This window comes from Sarcophilus harrisii, chromosome 3 (genome assembly GCF_902635505.1).
Source record: "Sarcophilus harrisii chromosome 3, mSarHar1.11, whole genome shotgun sequence".
Lineage (NCBI taxonomy): Eukaryota > Metazoa > Chordata > Mammalia > Dasyuromorphia > Dasyuridae > Sarcophilus > Sarcophilus harrisii.
Window position 1 is genome coordinate 578,179,584 of NC_045428.1, and position 26,087 is coordinate 578,205,670.

General features: G+C 41.2%; 1 protein-coding gene across 4 annotated transcripts in view; it reads left to right on the forward strand.

Annotated features, from left to right (window-relative positions):
- ACOT7 (acyl-CoA thioesterase 7) overlaps positions 1 to 26,087 on the forward strand; it is a 146,698-nt gene that overhangs the window by 76,291 nt on the left and 44,320 nt on the right. For all 4 annotated transcript variants that reach the window (XM_031963725.1, XM_031963728.1, XM_031963727.1 and 1 more), the window contains one exon: positions 13,822 to 13,938. In XM_031963725.1, coding sequence (XP_031819585.1) covers positions 13,822 to 13,938 — 117 coding nt within the window. The remainder of the gene's footprint in view (positions 1 to 13,821; positions 13,939 to 26,087) is intronic.

The following is a 26,087-nucleotide window of genomic DNA, read 5'->3' on the forward strand; positions in this document are numbered from 1 at the left end:
AAGCATAGGTTGTATAATACACCCTAGATTTTAAGAAAGCCAATTTAAAGTATTTAGAGGTAAGATTGATTGTGTAGCACAGAATAGAAGATGCTCTAGTCTAGAGGGATCATTGTCATTCCTGAAGACATTCTGAAGAACAGAAGGAAGCAGTTACAATGAGGAGGAAAAATGGGAATTATGTGAAGAGACTTTTCTTTGGATGCACCAGTATCTTAAATGTCTTAGATTTGGAAGCAAGGGCAGGTAACAGTCCTACAAAAAGAATGTCAGGAATGACCATGCTGAGAATAAGCTGAGGATGACAAGACAAGTAAAGCACAAGCAAACGGGTTTTGTTCACTTTGGTGGGGAGAAAAAAGGATCAGAGAAGGGACCTTCATGGGGGATGGATGAAATAACTGATGTCAAAGATCTCAATTCTTGTAATATTCTCTCTAAAATGTAATATTCTCTGTTGAGGTTTTCTTGGGGTCTCTGGAAGCAGCCTTCATTTCAGTTCAGTAATCATCACACAAGTAGCCAGGGGTTAAAGTTCAAATCCTTTATTGTCTCCTTTCCTGGGGCCCGATAAGCTTTCTTAGCTATCTCTCTCCTTGGTTCCGAGAGCTTGAGCTCCTGCCTCCTTCTCTGGCCTCCGAATCTCCCCGAATTGCAAGGATTTGTGCTTCAGCCTCCAGTCACTACAAAGATAGATGATGGAATGAATCTGTCTCAGCCTCTGAGAGCTTCTAGCTTATATGGTGTACACTGAATACAAATCAATCATCATATCACTAGGAAACCTTTATTTGTTGGATTAAATCAATGCTAAATTAGATTTAACCATTGTCTCCTCAATTTCACTTGTTTTCAAGTTCTGGCCCATAACAAATTCTGATTATGCTTCCATTTTCTCTGCAATTAGAAAATACATAAAATCATTGAGAGAAATTTGTACCCAGGATGATTGAGAACATCAAGAGTTATCTGACCCAAATGGAATAATGTCCTTGGATATCCACTTTGGGCTCAGATATGGGAAAGATGGAAAATGAGAGAAATGCCACAAGACCAATGAAGAGCAGATGCTGTCCCAGGATTTAAAAGGAGGAGGAGGAAGCAGAGAAAGAGAGCTTAACCTAGGCCAGTGTTTTTAACTTCAGTCCTTGGAGAAATCCTGCAATGGCTCATTGAAAAGATGCCTTGCAAACATCTTGAAAAGAGGCACTTGGTTACAAAGAGCTGGCAAGGATGGGAGGTGAGAAGATTCAGCTAGGTTCAGCGCCTGCCTTTGATAGAATTCTTCAGCTAATAGATGAGCAGAAGTGAAGCTTTTGCTCTGGCATCTCACATTGCTCCTGGGGAGAAGATGGAGAAATGCGGACTGGACCATATACAGTTAGATGGATTCAGACCCGATTGAGTGTCTGGATTCAAAGAGATTCGATATTGTATGGCAGGAGGTCTCTAGTGAATACCGTGGGGGTCTGTGCTTTTACCATTCTTGGGGGTCTGTGCTTTTACCATTCTTATTGACTTGGTAATAGTGTAGATGATATCTTTACCAAATCTGCAAAAGATTCGATGCCCAGAGAGCCTGGTAGTAAGGCCTACAAACTATGGCTGAAGCTAGCTATGTTCATTAAATCTGCAGATGATGCAGCCTTGGGAAATAATAGCAAATAGTGAATTATAGCCAGTCACCAAAAAAAGGCCTCAATAAGCTGGAACATTGGGCTGAATTCAATAAAATGGAAGTAGGAATAAATCTTAAGTTTGCGTACCAATAAGCCGTGGCTAAATGGCAATTTTGGAAGAGCTCTGTGGGTTTTAGTGATCTGTGACATCCCAGTGAGCCAGCAGTGGGATGTGTGTACCCAAAAACTATGATGTGGATTTGAGATGTATTGAGGTTTAGCAGCCAGGAGTTAGGGGGATGGTCGTCCTGCTGGCCTCTGACCTTGTCAGAAGCTGTCTCCTTAGAAGTAGTATTCGGTCCAGTGGCTATCACAGTTTGAGGAGGACATAAGCTGGAGAGCGGCCAGAAGTGGGCAGCCAGTCGGTATCATGGGGAATAGGGTGAACAGCTGGGAATGTTTAGCAGAAGACTCAGGAGGATTACTGCCTTCAAGTGTAGGAAGGGCTGTCATGTGGAAGAAAAATGAGATCTGGTGGTTGTGTTCCCCAGAGGGCAGAAGCAGGAGCAGGGGAGGGAAGGCAGGAGGTCAGTGCCCTGACCCAAGGCTGGTGGGCGTGCTGTAATGAAGACTCTGTGGGCTTTGGGCTTTGGGCGTTGCAGCTCAAATTCTGGGCTGCTTGTGACAAGCAATTTCTTTGGGCCTGTTTATAAGGTTCCTTCCAACTTTGGAGTTTGGCTTCAGTTTTCCTCTGCTAGCCCCTAGAGAATTTTTCCCAAGTGTCCCTGTGGAGGAAGATTGGCTAACGCTGGTTGGGTGATGATTTCTTATGGGTATCAAAGTCCCAGGTTCCACAAACACAGTCTTGACATCCAGCTCACCTTGTGATTGTCCACATATGTGTGATTTAGTGTCCTCCTGCTCCCCAAGGAGGATCTCCCTGGCCTAACTACTGTGGCTGTTTCTCGTTGTTCTCCCCGGCTGAGAGGCATGTGTCTCCACTGCTGGGGGACAGTTTTCCCTTCTTGAATTTTAGGTCATATAGTCAGTAGTTTAGACTGTGGAGATGCTTAGCCAGGGAATAGGCCTTGAAAACTGACTTCTGGGCTGCTGTGTCTAGGATCTCTTCTGGATCATTATTAAAGCTTCCCTCCCCGTTGGCCAAATTCATCGGTGACATGGAAGGTTAGGCACCTTCTAATATTCTCATTTACCATGATGAATGAAGGAATGAATAGTGCATGCATAATAACACTGATCCCTATCCCATCCTCCGTCTTGTCATAAAAATAGCTCTTAACCATCAAGAGTTTGCAATCCTTGGAAAAGGTACCGTTTATTATATTGTTTCCAGGTAGATGCAGTGATCCGAGAACGGCGCTTTTTCACAACTTGAAAAATGCTTCTCTTAAATATGGAATAACAAAATTAGCTAAGGCTTATTTCAGGCAAGTCTGAAACAAGTGAAGCATTTTAGCTTTAGTATATGAAATTGCCTTCCAGTGGGCTCCCTGTGGAATAAAGACAGCTTAGATTTGTTCCCTGAGGCCCAAGGGTGCATTACTAGAAGGACTGATGGATGGGAAATAGCATCCTGCTTAAAGGAGGCTTGCTGTGAGGAAGCAGGCCCAGAGGAGAAGGATTTGTCTAGAGAGGCAGGGGGTGTCCCCCTCACTGGAGCCTTCAAACAGAGGCTGGACTCATAAATACAGGTTAGAGCTGTTTGGGAGGCAATTATTACTTAAGGATATTCAGAAGATTCCTTTACAAAGTCTGGAATTCTATGATCTGGGCCAGGTAAAGGAGCTTCCAAAAGATCATTTGCTCTGTGTCATGTGTCTTACTTAGAAATGTATGTATGAAATTGATGCATTTTGTATGTACATCATGGTCATTTCCCATGTCCCCTTCCCATTGAACTTTGCCTTGTCTCTGAGGAAAAATAATAGAAATAAATACATCTTATTTGATTGATTTAGGGATATTCAGAAGATTCCTTTACAAAATCTGGAATTCTATGATTTGGGCCAGGTAAAGGTGCTTCCAAAAGATCGTTTGCTCTGTGTCATGTGGCATACTTAGAAATGTATGTATGTAATTGATGCATCATGGTCATTTCCCATGTCCCCTTCCCATTGAATTTTGCCTTGTCTCCGAGGAAAAATGATAAACATAAATACATTTTATTTGATTGGGCAGTATATAGGGTTAGCAGCCCCTTACATCTCTTGTCACCACAAAGGATGATATGGTTCATTTCTTCTTTTCTAGGATCTTTATTGCTTTTTCCATTATTCAGAATTGAGACATCCTTCCTTTTGCACCTTCGTAATCATATTGGTCTCCGGGTTCTACTTATTTCTCTGTACATCAGTTCATACACATCTTTTCACATGTTTCTGAATTTCTTACATCTCATTTTTATCAGCACAGGAATATTCCTACAATTCAATGACAACTAAAACTTAATATTATACATGAAATCTCCTGATTCCTTCCTCTGAGCTCTAGTGCCTGCCTCAACTGCTTCATTTTTATTATCTTCACATCCTATTCCCTGATGGAGTACCTTTCTTTTTTTTTTTTTTTTTTTAAATTTTTTTATTTAATAGTCTTTTATTTACAGGATATATACATGGGTAACTTTACAGCATTAACAATTGCCAAACCTCTTGTTCCAATTTTTCACCTCTTACCCCCCCACCCCCTCCCCTAGATGGCAGGATGACCAGTAGATGTTAAATATATTAAAATATAAATTAGATACACAATAAGTATACATGACCAAAACGTTATTTTGCTGTACAAAAAGAATCAGACTCTGAAATATTGTACAATTAGCTTGTGAAGGAAATCAAAAATGCAGGTGTGCATAAATATAGGGATTGGGAATTCAATGTAATGGTTTTTAGTCATCTCCCAGAGTTCTTTTTCTGGGTATAGCTAGTTCAGTTCATTACTGCTCCATTAGAAATGATTTGGTTGATCTCGTTGCTGAGGATGGCCTGGTCCATCAGAACTGGTCATCATATAGTATTGTTGTTGAAGTATATAATGATCTCCTGGTCCTGCTCATTTCACTCAGCATCAGTTCGTGTAAGTCTCTCCAGGCCTTTCTGAAATCATCCTGTTGGTCATTTCTTACAGAACAGTAATATTCCATAATTTTCATATACCACAATTTATTTCAGCCATTCTCCAACTGATGGACATCCATTCAGTTTCCAGTTTCTAGCCACTACAAAAAGGGCTGCCACAAACATTCGTGCACATACAGGTCCCTTTCCCTTCTTTATAATCTCTTTGGGATATAATCCCAGTAGTAACACTGCTGGATCAAAGGGTATGCACAGTTTGATAACTTTTTGAGCATAGTTCCAAACTACTCTCCAAAATGGTTGGATTCGTTCACATGATGGAGTACCTTTCAAGCAGGGAGTGTTCCTTTCTCATTTCTCCCCCTCCTTCCATAGTGTATCCAGTGCCCATTCAGGAAGTATGCCATGATTAACCCCCCTCCACAATACTGCCCACCTCTGAAAATTAGTCTTTTTTCAGACCCATCATCTCTACTACACCAGTGCCTTAGTTATTCTGGTTAATATTCATCTGTGCTTGGTTCAGATTCAGAAGAACAGAAGCAGGTAAATTTATAACACAGGGAAGAGGAGGAGGCTAGTGCTGTTTTGGGAGTCTTGCTAAATCTGATTTTAAAATAATCCCTTGTTTGTTAACACAAAGGGTGGCTTGTTTAAAATAAGATGAAGTGATTTTCTTAATATAGAAATCTAAGACCCTCATTCTGTCAGTTAAGATTAAATATAGAAATGGAATAACTAAAATATCTACCCACCGAGCAGTCGTCCTTGGCTCCATAAATGGTGGTTCTTTAACTGCCGCTTTGGGGTAGTCGAGAAACATGACCTAGTCAACCAGCCACTGCCTTTGAAAAAAATAAACATTCAGCACCTATTTTTAGACCAGTCAACATGCTGTCAACACTTTTTAAAGATCTGTTAAGGCAGTTAAATGTTACATTCAAAAATATCTTTGGTACCAGATGTTTATCTACATGCTAGCAGCCAAGCAAGACTATGCTTTCTTTCCCATATTTCCTCAAACGACTGAAATATCCAGGGATGGTGAATCCTACAATTTTGTTGTCATCAGTTCTGTTTCAAAACTCAGATTATACATACAGGACTTGGAAGACTGCAATTTGCAAAATTTATTTTCTCATAGTTGGGATGCCAATTGTTGGCTCTAAGTGATTTAAAACTTCTAAGATGTTCCTAGAAAAGAGGCCCTTTTAAGAAGCATTTTCAAAACATTTTAAGATGAAAATCATGGTAATGTTCCTTTAGACAATTGGTACATATTTAAAGAGGTCTTCACAGACTATATTAAGTAATAGAAGTAGCTATAGATTTGGAGTAAGGTGTTTTGTGTTCAACTTCTGCTTCAACACTTACTGTATTTAGATAAGTCACTTATACTTCTAATCTAGAAACTTGCCAGTCATGATGCTTTAGGTACCTCCTTATTGTGAGTGAAGGCATAAGCTCCTGTCTTACTATGGCTAGCTGTTTTACTTTAGACTACTTACAGATATTGAGGAAAGCAAACAAAAAAGATGATTTATTACTAAGAAACAAAATTTGGAATAGAGTAGAATCAGTTCTGAGAATGGGACAAAAAGCCTGAGACAATTTCTGGGCAAATAATAATCAATTTATTAATTAGGCTAGCTGATAATAAATTAATGATTAGTGATCTTTCTCAGTAACCAAGCTATGGAGATCATTGAATGTTTAAATACCTGATTGGTGAACAATTAATGAGGAGGGGGACTAAAAGTCTTCAATTCCTTCTGAGAATGTGGCTTAATCATGAGATTCAGTGACTTCCAGCCCTTTAGACGAAAGAATTCATCTCTATCCAAGCTATTTGGGTGGATTTTTTTTTCCATTAAAAGCTGAGTTACCCCAGACTGCAGTGGAGGGGAGCAATGACATGGGCTTATTTCTGAAGGCAAGATTTCACCTCCATTAGATTCTCTAAACAGAAATAAATCCTCCTAGTTGAGTTGGGGTCCTGTCTAAGATTGAGGAGCATGGATTTGGCCAATCTCTTCTATCAGCAATGCCTTTTAGAGACTGAATGTCTGACCTACAGGAGTTAGTCTGTGAATGAGGAAATAGAAAGAACTTTAATCCTAATTTAATAATGATAGGTTATTGATACAGAAAAATAATTTCAGTTCCTTTAAAAACTGAGCTTTGGATCATTGAGAAAATGCATGTCCTTCTTGTCACTGGAGAGGAAGAGATAGTGTTGTAGCTAGGGGAAATCCTGATGTGTTAGCACAATATTTCATACACTCCCAGATGTGGCTGGGGTTGGTTGGTGTTTTGTAATTTTTTCCTCTTTTAATCTCGAAGCTATGACTGGATGGCAATAAGGAGATGGAGATATTAAAAAACAAATGTGATGTCAAAACAAGGCTGCAGTAAAAATAGGTAAATTTTGAAAGTAATTAACCTGAGCAAATTTCAGTTTTATAATAAGCATTTCTGACAAGAATTGGGTAATACTTTTAGGTAGCTATGGGAAAGAAAGAAGTTATAGGAAGAATCTCTGGCCTTTCACGATAGCTTCAATTGCAAAGAGATTTACCTATTTATCTGTCCATTTGTCCATTCATCCATCTATCTACCAACTTAGCAGATTACATTCTTTGCACTTGAAAATGAGTTCTATATAGACCATCTGACTTCTTCTTCATTGACCCGAACCAAGCAGATACAATTTTGGATAACAAACTTAAGTAGGGAATTGCCTGGACTTGATGGGATTGCTGCCATATCAGCATTGTGAAGGAGAGATTGTAATAATGTCTTATATAGTATTTCTCAATATTAGTCCTTTTCCTTTTTAAATTAGTTGTCTTTTTTTAAAATTTTCATCATTGTATTTCAGCATTACTGATTTCCTTTGTAATCCTGTTCATTTTATTTATGTATTTAAAGACATCATTCTGGGACACTGAGGTAGATAGGACACTGGCCCTGGAGTCAGGAAGACCTGAGACTTGACACTTTAAAACTAGTTGTGTGACTCTGGGCAAGTCACTTAATTTCAAAACCCTCATCTCTGCGCCCCGCTCCCCCTCCCCCCTCCCAAATAAACAAACAAAAAACAAAAAAACCAAAAAAGCTCTTTCTGAGCATAGACTTCACTACTAGAAGGGGCCATGACACACAAGTCAAACTGCAGTTAGATCTGAAGGCTCTCTTTGCGGGTATGGCCACCTCAGCTCATGCTTTGTCTTCCTGGCTTATTTGGGGTAATTCCCTTGGTTTTCCCCAGCCCTTTTAGCCTCTTTTTCCTCACAATTTCTCTCCCCTTCTATAGCAGCAGATTCTTAATGTTGAGACATCCTCCCTCCTTCCCTCAGCCCCAAAGAGACTTGTACTTTGCAAACTGTCCTAGGTGATGTGCATTAGGTTGTTAGGTGTCTTTTTCCATCTCTTTTTTTCTATTTCTTTGAACAGAAGCCCTGGAGTGAAAAGTTGTCTTTTGACTGACTATAATGTTTAAGCACAGTGTAGATTGACTAAATTTACCTTTCCTAGCTATGTTACGTTATTGGAATAGCTTCTTTTCTGTCTAGTTCAGACACCTCTGATCACAACAAAAGAAGCAGAAAGGAAGTCTTAGGAATGGTTATTAATTTAAAATGTTTCATTAAAAAAAAACAAATTCAAATTCAATACATAAACAAGAATGATCATCTGTGAAATTGTAAACTTATTTAGTTGAAAATGTTAGCTTTAATAAGAAAGCAAATTTTTAAAAGTACAAAATGTTTTCTTATGTTTATGACTTTTGTTGTTGGATTGTAAACTTCTTGAGGGGAAGGACTCTTTTTTTGGCCTTTTTTTGTGTCCCTAGTGCTTAGCACAGTACTTAAAACATAGTAGGTGCATAGTAAATTCATCATTATTATTTTTTTCCCCTTAGGTAACTGTAATTGGTTTGACCTCATCGTACTTTTTTTGTTTTGTGTCACTTCATAGAATCTTCCCCCAATTTCTTTATATTCTTTGACCTCATTGTACTTTTTTTTGTACATAGAATCCTCTTCATATTTCTTTATATTCTTTATAGTAGTCATTTCTCATGGTGCAGTTATACTCCATCAGGTATTTTTAAAGTGTCTGCTACCTGCAGGGCACTGTGCTGAACACCAGAAACACAAAGACAAAAATAAAACTGGTCCATTTTGGAAGAACTTGGATTCTAGTGCAGGAAACCAAATATACATCTAAGAACACCCAAAATGTCCACATGTACCTACAGTTTTCTCAATTCAGAAGAGTTTTCTAGTGACGCAGATGGAGTGCTAATTGGTGTCCTCCCAGAAATCTGGCCCACCAGGGCTTCCCCCAGACTTGCCTGTCTTCTGTTCAGGGCATCACCTCTCCTGTCCCTCATCTGGGGACCAGCCCATCTCTGTTCCCTGACCTCCTATCTGCCTGCCTAGGTAACTATCGTTCCCCTTCTAGAAAGGAAGCCCTTTGAGGACAGGCCTTTCTTGGTATCCTCAGAGCTAACATGGTGTGCAAGTAAGAATAGATTGGGAATTCCTCCTTTGTTAAGTGTTGCAGCCTGTTCACAGCCACCAGTTGCCCTGTTTGGGATTCGTTTTTAATTCTTCAAAGACCATCGTGTTCCAAGCTCTGCTGACACAGAGCAGCCCCATGTTGGTGTTAGAATAAAGCTTTCCTTGTGAGGCTCCTTTGAGATCTTCAGAAGAGCGTACATTTCCTTAAGGTAATCCAGCCTGCTCTTCTCCTGTTGAGAACTCACATTGAATCTAAGGGAGATTTAGCGGAGACACCCCCAAGAAAGGCTTTACCTGTTCAGATGGCATCTCATCGGAGTCCTGAAAGCAACGAGGGATTCTGGGAGCAGGATTGGGGAAATAGGATGTTCCAGGTATGGGTGCCGGCCTGAACTAGTATGTAACCAAGAGATGGACCGGAAAGAAGCCCCTTTCTTCCACTCAAAGAAGCGTGGAAGGAAACTAGAAAGGAAAAGCAGAGGGCCAGGTTGTGAAGGCCGGGATTTCAATGCAAAACAGAGGAGTGTGTATCTGTGTCCTGAAGGTGCCACTGGAGTTTGTTGTGTAGGGGAGAGCCGTGGTTGGACTTACACTGAGGAGAATCTACTTTAGGTTAGAGAATGGATTGGAAACTCACTTGGAAAATAGACCAGGTAAGAGGTGATGAAAGTCTGGAACAAAGAGTCTGATGTGGGAGATTTTGTGGGTATAATCCTGAATGAGGTCACTGAAAGGCAAGTTTGGGAGACATGAGTTCTAAGACGTGAGAAGTTGAAGATACTTATGGGATCCAGCTGGAAATGTCCAATAAGACAGCTGGTGATGTGGACCTGGAATTCAGGAGAGAGATTGACTGGCAGAATGTAGATTTGACATTTGTATGCATAGAGATGACGCTTAAGTCTTTGGGAATATGAGGGAGGAGGAGAAAGTGGACTTGGGCTACATCATCCACAGAGACTAATATAAACGATCTGTTACATTGAAGATCACAATTTGTTCAGCAACTTCCCAATCACCAGAAACCCATGAATGGTCACTTTTCTTGCTATTAAAAAGAATGCTTCTAAGAATATAACTGGATTTCAACAAAGAAATGCCTAGTAATCTTAAATTAATGGATTAAAAAAAAAACTTTTCAGAGAAGGAAATCCTGTATTAGATATTCTCTGTCACAGTGACAGAAACTAAAATCTTAGAAAAAGAAGACTGATCATTGCCCAAGGCTGCTCTTCCAGATCTGTTCCTTCCAGGGCTGGCTCTTTGTCTCAAGCGAATTGGGGAGTTAAAATCTGTTTGTGGTTCTTTGTAGCTCTTAGCACCTTTTGTCCTTGGTAACTTTTATGACGGCTCTATGGAACCATTTGTACAAAATGAAGGTGGTATTTGGGATTGGGTTGGAAGCTTCTCCATCTAAGAGTACCATTTATATCCGAAAGCATTGTCTTCCACTCAGCCCTTTTCTATTCTTGTGCCATATTCTTTGATCACTTTGTAAATTCAGAGAAATAGCAGGGCCTTCTCTCAGGGGAGAATTAGTTCACTTCTTTGTGGAGTTCCTACCACCTGCCTGTGTGTTAATTTAATATAGGTTTTATTAGAATATTCTTCTTGTGGATTATTAAGGAGCATTTTGTACCACAGCTGTAATTTGCAGAACTTTTTATAACCCCGTTTTAAAAAATTCATTTTCCTTTCCCTAAAACCCCATGGCATATCAGCCCATCTAGCTCATTTATATAAATGAGGAAACAAAGACACTGAGTGGCGAAATAGAACGTGCATTTTCCTAAAGTAGACCTTAAGTGATTTAAAACCATTTGGGCTGATTCCTGCTCTCCTTCCACCCCTTCATGTGCACCTTGCCTCCTTTCCCTTTCTCAGCCAAACTCCTTGAAAAAGCTTCCACACTTCTACTTCCCCTTCTTTTCCTTTTCTTAACCCCTTGCAGTCTGGCTAAAACTCCCCTCTCCACACTTTTCTGAGTTTGTGATTGTCTTTCCTCGGCCCTCTTCCTTTCCAACTTGGCCGCTGCACTTGACACTGTTGAGCGTCCTCTCTCTTGTTGGATACTTCTGGGGCAGGGTGGGGATGTGTGTGACCTTACTCTCTTTTCACTCTCACCACCTGCTGAATGCTGCTCCTCAGTTCCACACCCACATCACCCACCCTTCACTGGGGGAACCTCAGGGTTCTATGGGAGGCCCTTTCTCCCCTCCCTCTGTAGCCTTGCTCGTCATCTCCCCGGCTGTTAGGAATTGAAGTATTCCCTCCGTGCAAGTGACTCCCAGACCGACCTCACCAGCATTCCCAGTTGTCGATTAGATTAGGTGTCCCAGGTATCTCAGACTCAGCATGTACAGAATGTCTCTCACTCTGTTTTCCAAGACCTGCACCTTCTGTCTCTCAAGGGCAGTGTCATCCTTCCAATGAGCCGGGCTCGTACCCTTGGTCTTATCTCACCCCATCCATCCAATCGCCAGCTCTCCCTCACCTCATGAGGCCTGACTCCCCTCTGTCCTCTCCCAGCTCCCTTGTTACTTCAGGCCCTCCCTGCCTCTTGCCTCACTTATGGGCACAGCCTCCCCCTGGGTCTTAATGCTTCACCTCTCTCTCTCCAAGCCATCCTATACGCTGCCATAAAAGTCATTTTCCTTAAGTGGAGTCTGTGAGTTTCCTACTTGGTCACTCTTGTGGCTTCCTCTTGCCTCCAGGACAAAATCTAAATACCTCTATTTAGCTCTGAAAGCCCTTCACCTCCTGGGCCTGTCCTCTCTTTCTAGCCTTCCTGGACATCCTTCCTCCACAGGCAAACTAACCGTTCCTCTTTTCCTTGCATTTGACCCTCCATCCCATGTCTTCCCTGTGGCCATCCCTCACCCCCAGAATCCTTCCCCTCTTCACCTCTGACCCACAAAGTCCTCCCTCTAAAACACAGTTCAGGTGCCATTTTCTGCAAGAAACCTTTTCTAAGCCATCCCTCCTCCCTCCCCCCCCCAAAAAAAATTGAAAAACTACCTTGTATTTAGCAATTTGGTATCTATTTGTAATTATTCACTTAAATTTGTGCTGTTCATGTTTTTGCAAGTCCTCGTTCCCTCATTCCAGTGTAAGCTCAAGTCAAGGCAGTCAGCATTTATTAAGTTAGCCCTCTTTTGTGTTGGGTGCTATGGTCAGCACAGCCATCACTGTGGCTGGACCCAGCCCCAGGGGATGCCCCACAAAGGGAGGTGGCCATGTGTGGATAGGCCCTGCAGCTGCTGGGCCGTTGTGGTGTGGAGGTGGCTGCGCTCTGCAAGGCTGGTTAGCTGGAGACAAGGCTCGAATGGTGAGCCAAGCTGAGAAAAGCTCCCTGCAAGGTCCTGGATTTTGGTGCAGCCCGAGACACCTCCCCTGCCCTGTGGATGCCATCTGAAGGCCAAACTGATGGCTGCCCTCGGCTATCGTCAAGGCTGCGAGCTCCTTTTCTTTCCACCTGGCCGCCACCTTTGTGGTTTGACAGGCTTTGTCTCGAATGCCTCACAATTCCACATGTTTGCATCTCTTCCTCTGAGGTTTGGGAAATAACTGACATCCCTGTAGATGAATAGAGAGTCCTCCAAACTCACTACTGCCAAAGTAGGGTTAGAAGACTGAAGGTGGGAAGGAACTTTGGGGATTGTACATCCAGCTCTCAAGCTATGGAGAGGAGAAAACGGGCCAGGAAGACCTGAAACCAGGGCAGTGAAGTGCTTTATCCCTCAGAGCCAGCATCACACAGCATCCCCACGCTGTATTTTCTCCACTACATCAGGAGATGTTTGAGTTTTGTTAACTTTAGGAACAGGGAAAGTGATACAAAGGAAGTAAATCTTGTTTCTGAGAGAGATCCAGGGCACCTCATGCAGGGCACAATGGCTAGAGCACTGAGCTTAGAGCCCATAATCATTGTGTTCAAATCCAGCCTCAGGTACCTGATAACTGTGTGACCCTGGACAGATGGCTTAGTCTCTGTTTGCCTCAGTTTCTCTGTCTGTAGAATAGAGATTGGTAATGGCATCTCCCTCCCAGGGTTGTGATTAGCACAGTGCCTGGCATGAGGTAGGCACTATATAAATGCTCATTCCCTTCCCTTGCCTTCCCTATTGAATGCTGAGGGGAAGAGGGCAGGGATGAGAGGGGAGGGAACGAGAAGCAAATCTGCTCCTGATGTTGCCAAAGGCTCTCCAAACCTTTGTTCTTTGGGGCAGAGTCAAGCTTGGCCAGCACTGTCTCCTTTAAGATTTAAAGACCCCGAGTCCTCTGGTGTTCTTCAGCAAAGCCTGGTTCTAGGAGTGAAGCTCCCTGGCGTGGTTAGCAATCGTGTCGTGAACACTTGATTTAAATGTCTTCAGGAACAACAGTTTAATCCATATACAAGATGCCAAATTCAAACACGTTCCTACAAGCCTCACCTGTTGCTCCAGATCTTGCTGTTAAGTTAGTAGGAGGTGGTTGGGGTTTTATGAGTTTCTTCTGGGATGTACATTTACATCTGCATCTCACACACTCTGTGGCTGTTGTGTGACTCTCATGGGCCTCTTTTTCTCTGTACAGGTGTTACTATGAAGCTCATGGATGAAGTAGCTGGGATTGTGGCCGCCCGCCATTGCAAGACCAACATTGTCACAGCTTCGGTGGATGCCATTAACTTTCACGACAAGATCAGGAAAGGTAATGGGACCATTTAGGTAGGAAAGCAGAGTGGGCTGTGGGGCCTGCCTCTTTCCTTCACCATGACTTCTTTTATCTGCTTTTCAAGCCCCAGAGTACCATTTACCCATCTCCCATAACAAGCTAGCAATCAGAGGCCAAAGATCGGGGATGTCCACTGAGCCGAGAACTCCTCCGTGAGATTGGCCGCGCTTAATTTTATTTTATCCTTCATTGGTCCTGAGCTCACTGATTGCAATGTCCTTTTTCCTCTTGAAGACCCAGGACCGGCAGAAACTGATCCACTTAAATGGTCTCTGTATTGCCCTCATAAGATAGGTCACGGCTGGCTTTGGAGTCAGGGAGACCCTGGGTTTGGATCCTTCTCTGATACAATCCGTATGACCTGGGCAAGTCTGTTGTCCTGTCGGGGCCTGAGGACTTTCCATCTGCCTGGGCCTGTGATTTCATGGGTACAGAAAACTGCTGGATGAGGAGACTCTGTGCCAGTGCAGTTTGGCAGCCTCGGAGCAGCTTAGGGTCTTAGGAGTTGCCTCCTTGCCTGCAGGTCACCTTTCTATCCATTGCACCACAGCTGCCTCCCACAGTTCTCTGCACCGATGAAATCGCCCGACTAAAAGGCAGCCAGAAAATCATGTTGCTACAGACTCTGCTCCCCCTTCCCTTCTTCTGGCCAATCTAATAGGGATATTTCCTCCATCTAAAGAAGAGATAATCTATAATTTAAATGATTGAGTTCAGTATATAGAAACCAAGGCAGACCATGCTCTTTAGGTGCCCCGGAGATGATGCTGGGCCCAGTTTCTCTGCTTTTAGTTGTTTTCCCTCTGATGAAAATGCAAACTGAGCATTGACAAGTCGACCGTCCACTGAGAAATCATGCTTGGATACAGATGCCAGAAGCTGGAGCGTGGCCCTCTGCAGCTTATTTCATGCATAATTCACCTCCAGCTTGTCATCCATTATTGCTGAGCAGACGATCTGAGGCGATTTTCTCATCTTGACGTGTGGTGATTTATCCTTGTGCCGCCTGCTCTGAGCTCAGTCCCTCCTTCCTAAAAGTAACTGGTGCAGGACATAAGTATTGAGTGAGTTTGATATTGATTCTGGAGATGGCGAGATTAAACACTAGATCATCCGGAGGTGCTTTCATATTGGACAGGTCCCTGCTGTGGGGAGTGATAAATGGAAAGAAGTGGGAAGGCCGGCTTGTGCAGCTCTCCTTAGCTGCCAGGGGCCCAAATAAATGGAGAGGTACGGTGAGCATCAGACAGCATCGTTTCCAGTAAGATCAATATGGGGCCATAGCCCGCATAGCCATTATCTGGGCTTTCCAGGTTATGCTCTGGACACTCTCTTCTTTTGCAGACATTTAGGATTCAAACAGAAGCAGTGACCCAGCCCCTGGGCCCACAGCTCTGTTAGTCTCATTGCACCATAACTGAGTCTCCACTGAATGAGTGCCTGTTCTTCATCTCCTATATAAGATATGGCAAGTACCAGAAAGCAGACTTGTGTTTCTCCCCCACCTCAAACATATAGGATGGTGTCCAATCTTTGTCGCCCCCTTTTAATCACTTCCTGGCATAAAATCAAGTGTTTACAAAATGCTTATCCATTGAAATGATTGCTAGGAATGGATCTGAAGGCATCTAGATGATGGCTCAAAGTTATTTACCTTTAAAACTCTGAAAGATTCCTACTCCAGATGGGGGTGTCCTTTTATCAGTGTAAATCGTAGCCAAGCTTCTCTCCACCAACGCCAGGCTAACTCTTGGGTGGCAAATATGTTTACAATGCATTGTTCTATTCCATTCTGTAAAGCTTTCCAGCTTGCTGGGCCTGGAGTGACCCAGAGGCCTTCTTGCCACTAGAAGGCATCCAGGGTAAGAAATGAATTGCATTTCAATGGGTATTTTGGATTGGGCAATTTGAGATCTTTGTCCCCTGAATTATTCTTTTAACCATTGTCTCTCCAGATAGTGCCTCAAAATAGTAACCATGACATACTACATCTTGGCAAAGGCAACTAGTTTTTTAACTGGCTGACACACTAAATGTCTCTTTCACTGCCCTATTTTGAGTCACCATCAAGATTATTCATCCTCAAACTGATGTGTTCTAGTGTCCAATTTCTTAAACTGTGGTTTGTGACCCCATATGGTGCCTCGTAACAATGTAGGAACTGCAAAATTATGATTTATTACCAGCAAATGTTTGATTTGTATACCAATTTTATATACTTAAGGAGTCATGTAAAAATTGCTTGGGCAAAAAGGAATCATCAGTGGAAAAAGTTTGTCCTCATCTAGTAGAGAGAGAGCACCTTCTTGGGAGACATGACCCTTGTGATCTTGCGAAAGTCATACTATTTTCTGTGCCAACTTCTTCCTCTAAAGGAAGATGGGAAGTATACAATCCATCCTTCAGACAGGATTAAATAAGATAATGAAGGTCAAGTACTTTATGAAGCACTATATCAAAAGTTTTCATTGCTTAGTTAAAGAATCAGTATTGTGGAGCTTTTGTCTTTAGTAAGTGAAAGAACCAGAATTGTGGAGCTTTTGCCTGAGTTAAGCGACCCTTATGGTAGCTGCATTATCTATATTTTCTTCTATATCCAAACCCTTTGTGTTTGGATTTGCTCTTCAGATGGTCTGATTGATGCTTACCCAGTCACTCACTCTTTGAGAAGCACCAATCAAGAAAACCTTCCATACACAAGTTTGTAAAACTTTGTCCAAATTAACATAATTTATAGCAAAAAGACTCAGCCTTTTTTGAAATAAGGAAGCCTAATAACTTAAGTATCTTAATTAGCCTTATCACTAATGTTCATATTAAAAGAAAGTTCAAAGGCTTTTGCTAATTGAGTCAAATTTACAAAAGAGTAATTAGAAAGGATTAATTTTTGAATGAAAAACCTGAATTCCAGTCTGATATAGGACACATTCTCCAGTGATTCATTTCAGATTGATTGATTGATTAATTAATGAATCCAGATGACAGCAGGGATCTCCGCGCAGAAGAAATCTATTTTTGACAAACATATTGACATGGTCGCCATGAAACAGAAATTATTCTTTTTTCTACATTAGGTGTACTTTGTTTTAAATCTCCTGCTGTCCTCCCAACCCACCATGAAACAGAAATTATTCTTTTTTCTACATTAGGTGTACTTTGTTTTAAATCTCCTGCTGTCCTCCCAATCCACTCACCCCCTATCATTTCAGCCACAAATCCCTGTCCCATGCTTCATTGAAAAACAAGGAGGTCAAAGCTGAGATTTCTTTTGTCCTCGTCTCACATCACTCAATTCTTTGGTCCTATGTCTAAAGAAGAGAAAAAATGGCCCTTCTTGACAAGACAGACTCTTCTACATGTCCCCTTGATCTATTCACCCATGTCTTCTCCCAAGATTCTCTGATCTCTTCCCATCTACTGGTTCCTTCTTTGCTGGCTACAAATGTGGCCTAACTCTTAATCCTTCAGAAAAGACATGATTTGACCATTCCTGCTGCTTGTCTTCCAATATTTCCCCTTTCCTTGACTAGAATTTTTGAGGAATCCATATGTATACTAGGTCCCCTCACTTTCTTCTCACTCAATTCTAAACCTCCTATAAGCATTCTTTTTATTATTTTATTCTCCCATAATCATTCAACTGAGATTGCCTACTCCAATTGGCCTAATTGCTTCAAGGCTCTCACTACTTCAAAACATCTTCCATTTAGCTGCCAGAATGATTTTTCTAAAGCATAGATCTATGATCCCTCCCCACTCCATTCCCCATGAGCCTTTTACCCCTTATACTTACTCAAAAACTCGAGTGATTCCTTTTACCTCCAAAATAGGAAGTTTCTGTTGAAGCGGTGAAAGCCCTTTTGGTCTAGTCCTTTCCCTGACTTTTTAATCTTTTCATACTTTACTCCCTTTCACATTCACTTTTTCTTAAAAACTTAACAATATTTTATTTTCTTCCAATTTGTTAAGATAAGTTTTCAACATTCATTTTTATAAGATTTTGAGTTTCAGTATTTTTTCTCCTTCCTCCTTTTCTCCCCTCCCTAGGACAGAAAGCAATCCTATGTAGGCTATACATGTAAATCATGTTCAACATATTTCCATGTGAAAAACAATTCAGAATAAAAGGAAAAAACCACAAGAAAGCAAAAACAAACAAAAAAGGTAGAAATAATATGCTTCAATTCAGATTCAGTCTCCATAGTTTTTTCTCTGGATGTGGATAGCATTTCTTTATGTCAAGTCTATTGGAATTGTCTTGGATCAGTGTATTGTTGAGAAGAGCTAGGTCCATCATTGTCAAACATCATATAATCTTGTTACTTGCACAATGTTGTTCTTACTTCACTCAGCATCAGTTCATGGAAGTCTTTCCAGGCTTTTCTGAAATCAGCCTGTACATCATTTCTTATAGAACAATACTGTTCCATTATATTCATATACTGTAATTTATTTAGCTGTTCTCCAATTGATGGGCATCCATCATCTGGGATAGACCCAATAGTGATACTGCTGAATCAAAGAGTGTATTACACAATTAGGTTGTCCTTTGGATTCTGAGATCCCTTTCAGCTATCAATCTAGGATTTTATATAGTAAGTGAGCTTTAGTCACCAGAGTTCAGATGCTACTGACTCAAGCTCATTTTACCTAAGTCTGGGCCTTCAGAAAAATGGCAAATTGGTCACATTTTTGTCTGTCGGAGGCCTGGTGATTCTTCTTTGTAAAGTTCCAAATTGCTTACCAGAATGGCTGGATCGATCAGTTCACAACTCCAATAACAATGCAATAGTATCCCAGTTTTTCTATCTCCTCTTCAACATTTATCATCTTTTCCTGTTGTCTTAGCCAATCTGATAGGTATGAGATAATAGCCCAGTTATTTTAATTTGCATTTCTCTCATCAATAGTGATTTAGAGCACCTAAAAAAATCCAAATTCATGCAAAAATATTTTTCAGCATTCACCTTTGCAAAACCTTGTGTTCCAGATTTTTCTCCCTCCCTTCCTTCTTCCCCCTTTCCCCTTCCCCCTAAACAGCCGGCAATCCAATTTAGGTTAAATATGTGCAATTCTTTTAAATATTTTTCCATATTTGTCATTGTGCAAGAAAAAAATCAGATCAAAAGGGGAAAAAAAAAAACCAAGAAAAAGGTGAAAATACTATGCTTTGATCCACATTCGGTCTTCATAGTTCTTTCTCTGGATGCTGATGACTTCAACATCCAAAGTCTATTGGAATTGCCTTGAATCCCTTCATTGTTGAAATCCATCATAGTTGATCATCACGTAGTCTTGCTGTTGTTGCTCTTAGTCTTGCTGTTGTTGCTCTTGGCTCTGCTCACTTCACTTAGCATCAGTTCATGTAAGTCTCTCTAGTCCATAGGAGCATTTTTTTCATGATTACAGTTGGCTTTAATTTCTTCATCTGAAAATTGCCTATTCAGATCCTTTGATCATTTATTAATTCCACATTCTCTTATGAGCCAGACACCCCTTTTAGATCCCATGATACTTCCCCTTAACTAACTGGAATGCTCTTTTGGCTTCCCTTATATTCCAAACTCAATTCAAACCCCATGTTTTGCAGGCGGCTTTTTTCCCAGCTTTGAGGCTTTTTCCCTCCCCAAAACTATTTTTTTTGTTGTTTTTCCATGTTGTCTCCCTCATTAGAAGTAAACTCCTTGAGGACAAGATCTGTTTTTATCATTTGTTGAAGGATTAATGTTGTTGCATTAGAAGCCATTTCTGACTCCAATTTTGTAGCCTTAATAGGGAAGCTTAAAGGAAAGATAGCTAACTAGATGTGGGGGTCTTTTTCATTTTTTTAAAGAAAGCTTCTAGTGCAATTTGGTTAAGCTCATCCAACATTATGAAGAGCCAATCCCACTACACTGACTGAGCTAAAGAAGCACCTTTTTTTCCTAGTGCATAAGGAGAAAAAGTGTGAATTGGAGCTTGTCTCTTTAGCTTACTTCTCTTGTGATCATTCAGAAGTGCCTTGGAGTCCTGGGGAGCTGGGCAGTGTATTCATGTATTAGCCTCAGCTGCTTGTTGGAGCGAATCTGGAGCATGTTCACATTCAAGCACTTGCCTCCCCTCAAGGGAAGCAAGACTTAGTGTCCCAGAAAACTGTGAAAGAACTTCAGATCCAAAGTTAGAGGGCCAGAGTTCGAATCCTTGCCTTGTTTGTTAATGCCGGGGTAGTGTTTAGCCTTCTCTGATTCATGGTTTTCTGAACTATAACATTTGAAGGTTGGATTCTGAGTCTCTTTCAGCTGTCAATCTAGGATTTTATATAGTAAGTGAGCTTTAGTCACCAGAGTTCAGATGTTATTGACTCGAGCTCATTTTACTTAAGGCTGGGCCTCCGGAAAAATGACAAATTGGTCACATTTGTCTGTCAGAGGCCCTAGGGATCCTTTTTTCTCCTTGATTGTATGTATTACCTTCCGTGATCTGTTTCCTTTCCTTTCAAACCCTTTTTTACAAAAGGATTTTACAAATTCATTCACATATATAATAAAAATCCAATCACATGGACAAAATACAAATATAGAATATAAATTAATTCACATTTGATAAAAATCAAAAAAACTTGTCCCCAGGCATCATGCCAGACAGTAGGCGTACAAAAATAAAAATGGAGGCCCTCCCCTCCAGGAAGTTATGTATCCTGAATATAGCCCTTAGGGGCAGCTGGGCAGCTAGGTGGTGCAATGGATAGAGCAGCAGCCCTGAAGTCAGGAGGACCTGAGTTCAAACACTTCCTAGTTGTGTGACCCTAGGCAAGTCACTTAACCCCAATTGTCTCAGCAAAATAATAATAATATACCTCTTACAGAAGTGGAATTTAGGGTCAGCCTGCCAGTCAGTGAACATTTATTGAGCAATTAGTGTGTGCCAGGTATTGTGCTAAGTGCTAGAGATATGAAAAGAAGCAACAGCAGTCCCTTTATTTCTGATAGAAATAATGTGCTAACAATTGTGTATGGATAAGATCTGGAGAGAGTGAATTGGAATCAGGAAAGGCTTCCTGGGTGGGAGAGAATTTTATCAAAAACTTGAAGCAGGCTGGCTAGCAGAGGGGAGGAGGAATTGCATCCTAGGCCCTCAGGACAACCAGAGAAAATGTGGATTGGGAAATGGAATAGCCTTATACAAGGAACAGAGATATGGAGGGTAGCCTCCCAGGTGTTGAGATGTAGGTTATAAAGAGCTTTAAAAGCCAAACTGAAGACTAGGCAGTGGGCAGTAGGAGCCATTCATTAGAGCTTATTGAAGAGACAGAGGGAGGGAGTCTGTATGTCTCTTGGTCAGGTCTCTGCTTTAGAAAGCTCACTTTGGCAACTGAATGAAGGACTAGACAGGAGAGAGCTACCAGCAAACTGTTAGTGCAGGTGTGAGGTGAGGAGGGCCCCCAGGATGGGGAGTGTCTGTGAGATGTTACTAGGGGAGAATCGACAGGACTTGGCCACAGATGACATATGGAGGATGAAAGTAAGCAGTCAAGGATGACAAGCCTGGTAGCGAGAGGTGGGGGGAGGAATAATGGTGCCCTCAGCGATAACCGAGCATTAGAGTGGGGAGAGGAAAGGATGAGCTCAGTTTTCGACAGGTTGAATTTAAGATATTTATGGGGATCTAATTCCAGATGTCCAGTAGAGTTGGAGTTTCAGTATTGGTGATCAGGAGGGAGAGACTGGCTAAAGAGTTTTGGGAATCATCTCTATAGAGATGATAGTTGAATCCATGGGAGAAATCACCAAGCAAGACAGTGGAGAAGAAAGGCAGCCGTGGGGTGAAGATCTACAGCAGCTCCAAACAGGTGGAATTTCAAGGAGAGAGTGATCAATAGTATTAAAGACTTCTGCGGTGTCAAGAATTCAGATTGAGGAAAGACTTTTAGACTTGGCAATTGAGGGATGATGGGTCAGGTTGGAGTAAACAGTTTAAAGTGAATGATGGGGTCAGAAGTCTGGCTGCAGAGTCAGAGAAAGGGAGAGAGAGGCTATGAATGAATGGAGAAATAATAGGCAGTTGCTGGTAGGGATGAACAGATCAAGTGAAAGCTTAAAAGGCTCGGGCATATAGCCCGGAAGCAGCCGAGTAAACTGGAGAGAGTAAAGATGATTGTGAAGGGGCAGTCTGCTGGAAGAGATGAGATGCAATGGGTCAGAGGTACACGCAGAGAGCTTATCCTGGGCAAGAAGGTCTACCTCCTCGTAAGTTGGGGGAACAAGGATGTGGGAAGAGGAGCAAAAGCGAAGGAGACTCCTGGCAGAATGGCCTCCACTTTTTCAGTGAAATATGAAACAAGGTTTTTAGCAGAGAGGATGGAAGAAATGAGAGAGGAGAGAAATAAGCTATTTGGGCCAAGGAGGCCTTTTTATACCTCTGCCACCGAGTATGTGCCCAACTATGCCATCTGTACGAGGTGAATTCTATCTGCTTACACCACAATGGGAAAAGTTTACATAGGACTTGTTAGAAGAGGAAGTATTAATTCCTTATGTTAAGAAACACTCCTTTCCCCTTTCCCCTTTCCCCCACACAGATCCATCAAGATTCCAGTGGACAATGTGTTGGGCCGAAGGGTTGAACAGGAAAAAACTATGGCCTTTTTCCGAAGCTTCACTGACCCCAAGTTTTCCAGGGAACAAAAAGTCCATTTTTTCTAAGATCAGCCTTCTGCCAATGATCCTGTAGTCTCTAGAAGTTGCCTCTGAATAAATAAAAAATGAGGATCTGGCAGAAGACAAGGGAGTGACATTTCTGAGCATGAGCAGGCAAAAACCTGGAGAGCAGGAAGGCAGGGCCCAACGGATGCAGCCACCTTGGTGTCAGATTATATGCTGACTAAGTTCATGTGCAGCCCAGAGACCCCAGACCATGAGTCCCAAAGCGGCAGTTTGTGAAAGTCCTAAGCTTTGGTCAGGGTCGTTCAGGCAAAGTTCCCCTCAGTGGCTCAAGGTCAGGGATGGTCACAGCTTATTTTTTGCTTTTTATCATCTCCTTGATATTTTGTTAAAACCTCGGCCACTCATCCCAGGAGAAATATTCATTTGTTTGGCGGAATGAATCTCTGGACTGTGTGATGTAAGCCCTTCCCATCCCTCCTCTGTTGCCACCCTGGGCTCCCAAGTGATTTTTAAAAACCCGCTGTAATTCACAACTTCATTGTGTGGGAAATTGTGTCTGATTCCGGCAGAGCAAGGCCTTCCCAATTGGCTCAGTCTTGTGTATGGTACTAATCCAGCGTGGGATATTTTGCTTTTTGGACTGGCACATCACCCATATTTATGAAACATATCCAATATGCAGGCAGGTGCAGAGTGGAAACCAGATAGGTTTCTTACCCTCTTTTTAATGGCTAAAAGGATTCTATGCCAAAAATTGGAGTTTTTTATTCAGTTCTGGGGGCAAAGAGTAGCCCACTATTCCCATTTTACAGATGAAACACTCGGAAAAGTAAAGTCATGCCCAGTGCCCTGCCCATGACAGTTTAGCAATCAGGGAGCATTTAAGTGACTATTATGTTCCAGGCACTGTATTAGGCCCTGGAGATCAAGAAATTGAAAAACAGTCCCTGTATATAAAGAGATCTCATTGTAATGGGAAAAGGACCGTACAAATAAGATAGAGGCAGGATTCACTGGGGGTCCTCTCGGGGAAGAGCTGAGGGAAAGGGGGGTTGGGGAAAGCTTCTTGCAAAAGGTATGGCTTTAGCTGAGACTTGAAGGGAGCTAAGGGGGAGTGCTGAGGAAGGAAAGAGCCGTGAAGTCCAATATATATATATATATATATATATATATATATGGGGGAGAGGGGTCTGCTCCAGAATGGGGGCAATGACAGAGGAGAGAAGGGGACATAGATTAGATTTATTGTAAAAGTAGAAATCCTGGAGGTATTTTCCCTCCACAGCAGGAAGGATATAAAGAGGATTAGGAGGACTTTGGGGGATGGATAATGAGCCTAGTTTTGACATCCTGTTAAACACTTCCTGTGGGACCTCCAATCAGAGGTGTTTGAAGGGCGGTTGGAGATGCAAACCTGGAAGAGGAGAGAGGTTAGGGCTGGACAAGACCTGTGAGTCAGAGTTGTAGTACAGATAGCTGTGATATACAGTATTACAAAGTAGACATACATTAGAGAATGCAGAAACAGAATGAGAGACAAGGAGAAAGGTCATTTCCAAGCAGAGAAAGCAGGGAAGGCTTTGTGGAAAAGCCATTCACCCCGGCCTTAAATGATGAGAGAAAGAAGTCTGCTGCTGTCACCTGAGATTCCTGTGATATTGTGATAGTTGTCATGGAAATCATTGATGATTAAAAATAATGCAGAGCATTCAGTGATACTGTATACAAGTTCTAAATAATAGCTTCTATTTATGGAGTGCCTTAATATTTGCAAAGTGCTTTTGATCTTTTGAGTTTTTTTTTCAATATCTCCATACTTATATCGTTTTCTCTTTCTCAGAGAGCCATCTCATATAACAAATAGTGCTTTGATCAGCATATTCAAAAGAAGTCTGAAAATATGCACTTTGTATAATACTCATGGAAGATTGCTTGCCATATCTTTTCAGTCATGCTTGCTTTTTATAATTGTTCAAAACACATTTTTTATTTTTTGAGTATTTCTTTATTAAGTTTGTTGTGATCATTGTATATATCGTTTTCTTGATTCTCTGCATACTTCAGTCTGCATCATTTTTATATTTCTCTGTATTCATCATATGCTTTGTTATAGCACATTCATATTCCATTACTTCGATATTTCAATTGGTCGATATGAACTTTGCTTCCAATTTTTTGCTATCAATATTTTGGTGTCTTTAGGGACTTTCTTCTTATCAGTGAGCTACATAATATATGAGCTTAGTAATAGAAATATTAGTCAAATAGTATGAACATTTTAGTCTCTTTACTTGCATAATTACAAATTGTTTTTCAAAATGGTAGCAGTGGTTGACAGCTCTACCCACAATACTCCATTGTGCCTATTTTACCACAACCCTTCTAACCTTCATTTTTGCCATCTTTGGCTATCTTTACTAATTTTTAGAGTTTGAGGTGAAATTTCAATATTATTTGGATTTGCAGTTCTCTTGTTATTAATGATTTGGAGTATTCTTTGATATGGTTATTAATAGTTTGCTATTCTTCTGAGAACTGTTTCTTTGTATCATTTGATTACTTCTCTTTTAGGGAATGGTTTTTGCTTTTTCCTATATGTATTTATATGGTAAATGAAGTTCTTTATATATGTTGGATATCAAAGCTTTTGAAATTTGGTAAGTAATTTTTTTCCCTTTCACCTACTTCTCTTCTTATGCTAGGTATTCTAATTTTGTGTGAGCAAAAGCTTTTTCAATTTTTTTGCAATCATTTCTCTGTTTTAACTTTTGTACTTACATCTATCCCATGTTTGGTTAAGAATACCTCTCCTACTCATTGTTATGAGAAGTATGTGATATATTTCTCTTGCAGTTTTTTGAGTATAATCTTTAATATTACATTTATGTTTCTATTACAGTGTGTTTTGAAATATGATTAAAAAAAAAGTGTTGGTTTAAATCTAATTTTTGCCAGACTGCTTTCCATTTTCCCCAGGTTTTATCAGATAATTCTTTCCTGAATAATTTGTATATTCCAATTTATTGAACACTTGTGTTCTTAAGTTCCATTATCTCTGATTTGGTGTGTCCCAAAATCTCTGATTTTGGTGGCAAAAATTAGCCCCTGGCCTCAAGGAAATTCTTTTCCCTGGCCTGTGTACACAAATACGTATGGCACGCTGAAAATGGAAGAGAATCTTGGCAATTAGCAGAGCAGGATGCTTTAACCCAACCCTCCCAAGTGGGCCATTTTCACCCAAGTCAGTCAGTTCCTAAAGCAGAGGCTGCTGAACATCCTACTTGCTTTGCTACATACATGTTTACCTTCTTTGATCCTCACAACTACCCCGTTGTCCTTGCTTTGTGGATGAGGAAACTGAAGCTGACAGAGGGAAACAGCTGACCCAGGTTTGTCCAGCTCATAAGTACCTAAGTGGGGAAGCCATCCCTTCTTGAAGCAACTCCTTCATTTTTCAGCAATTCTGATTCCTTGTGTTGTCCC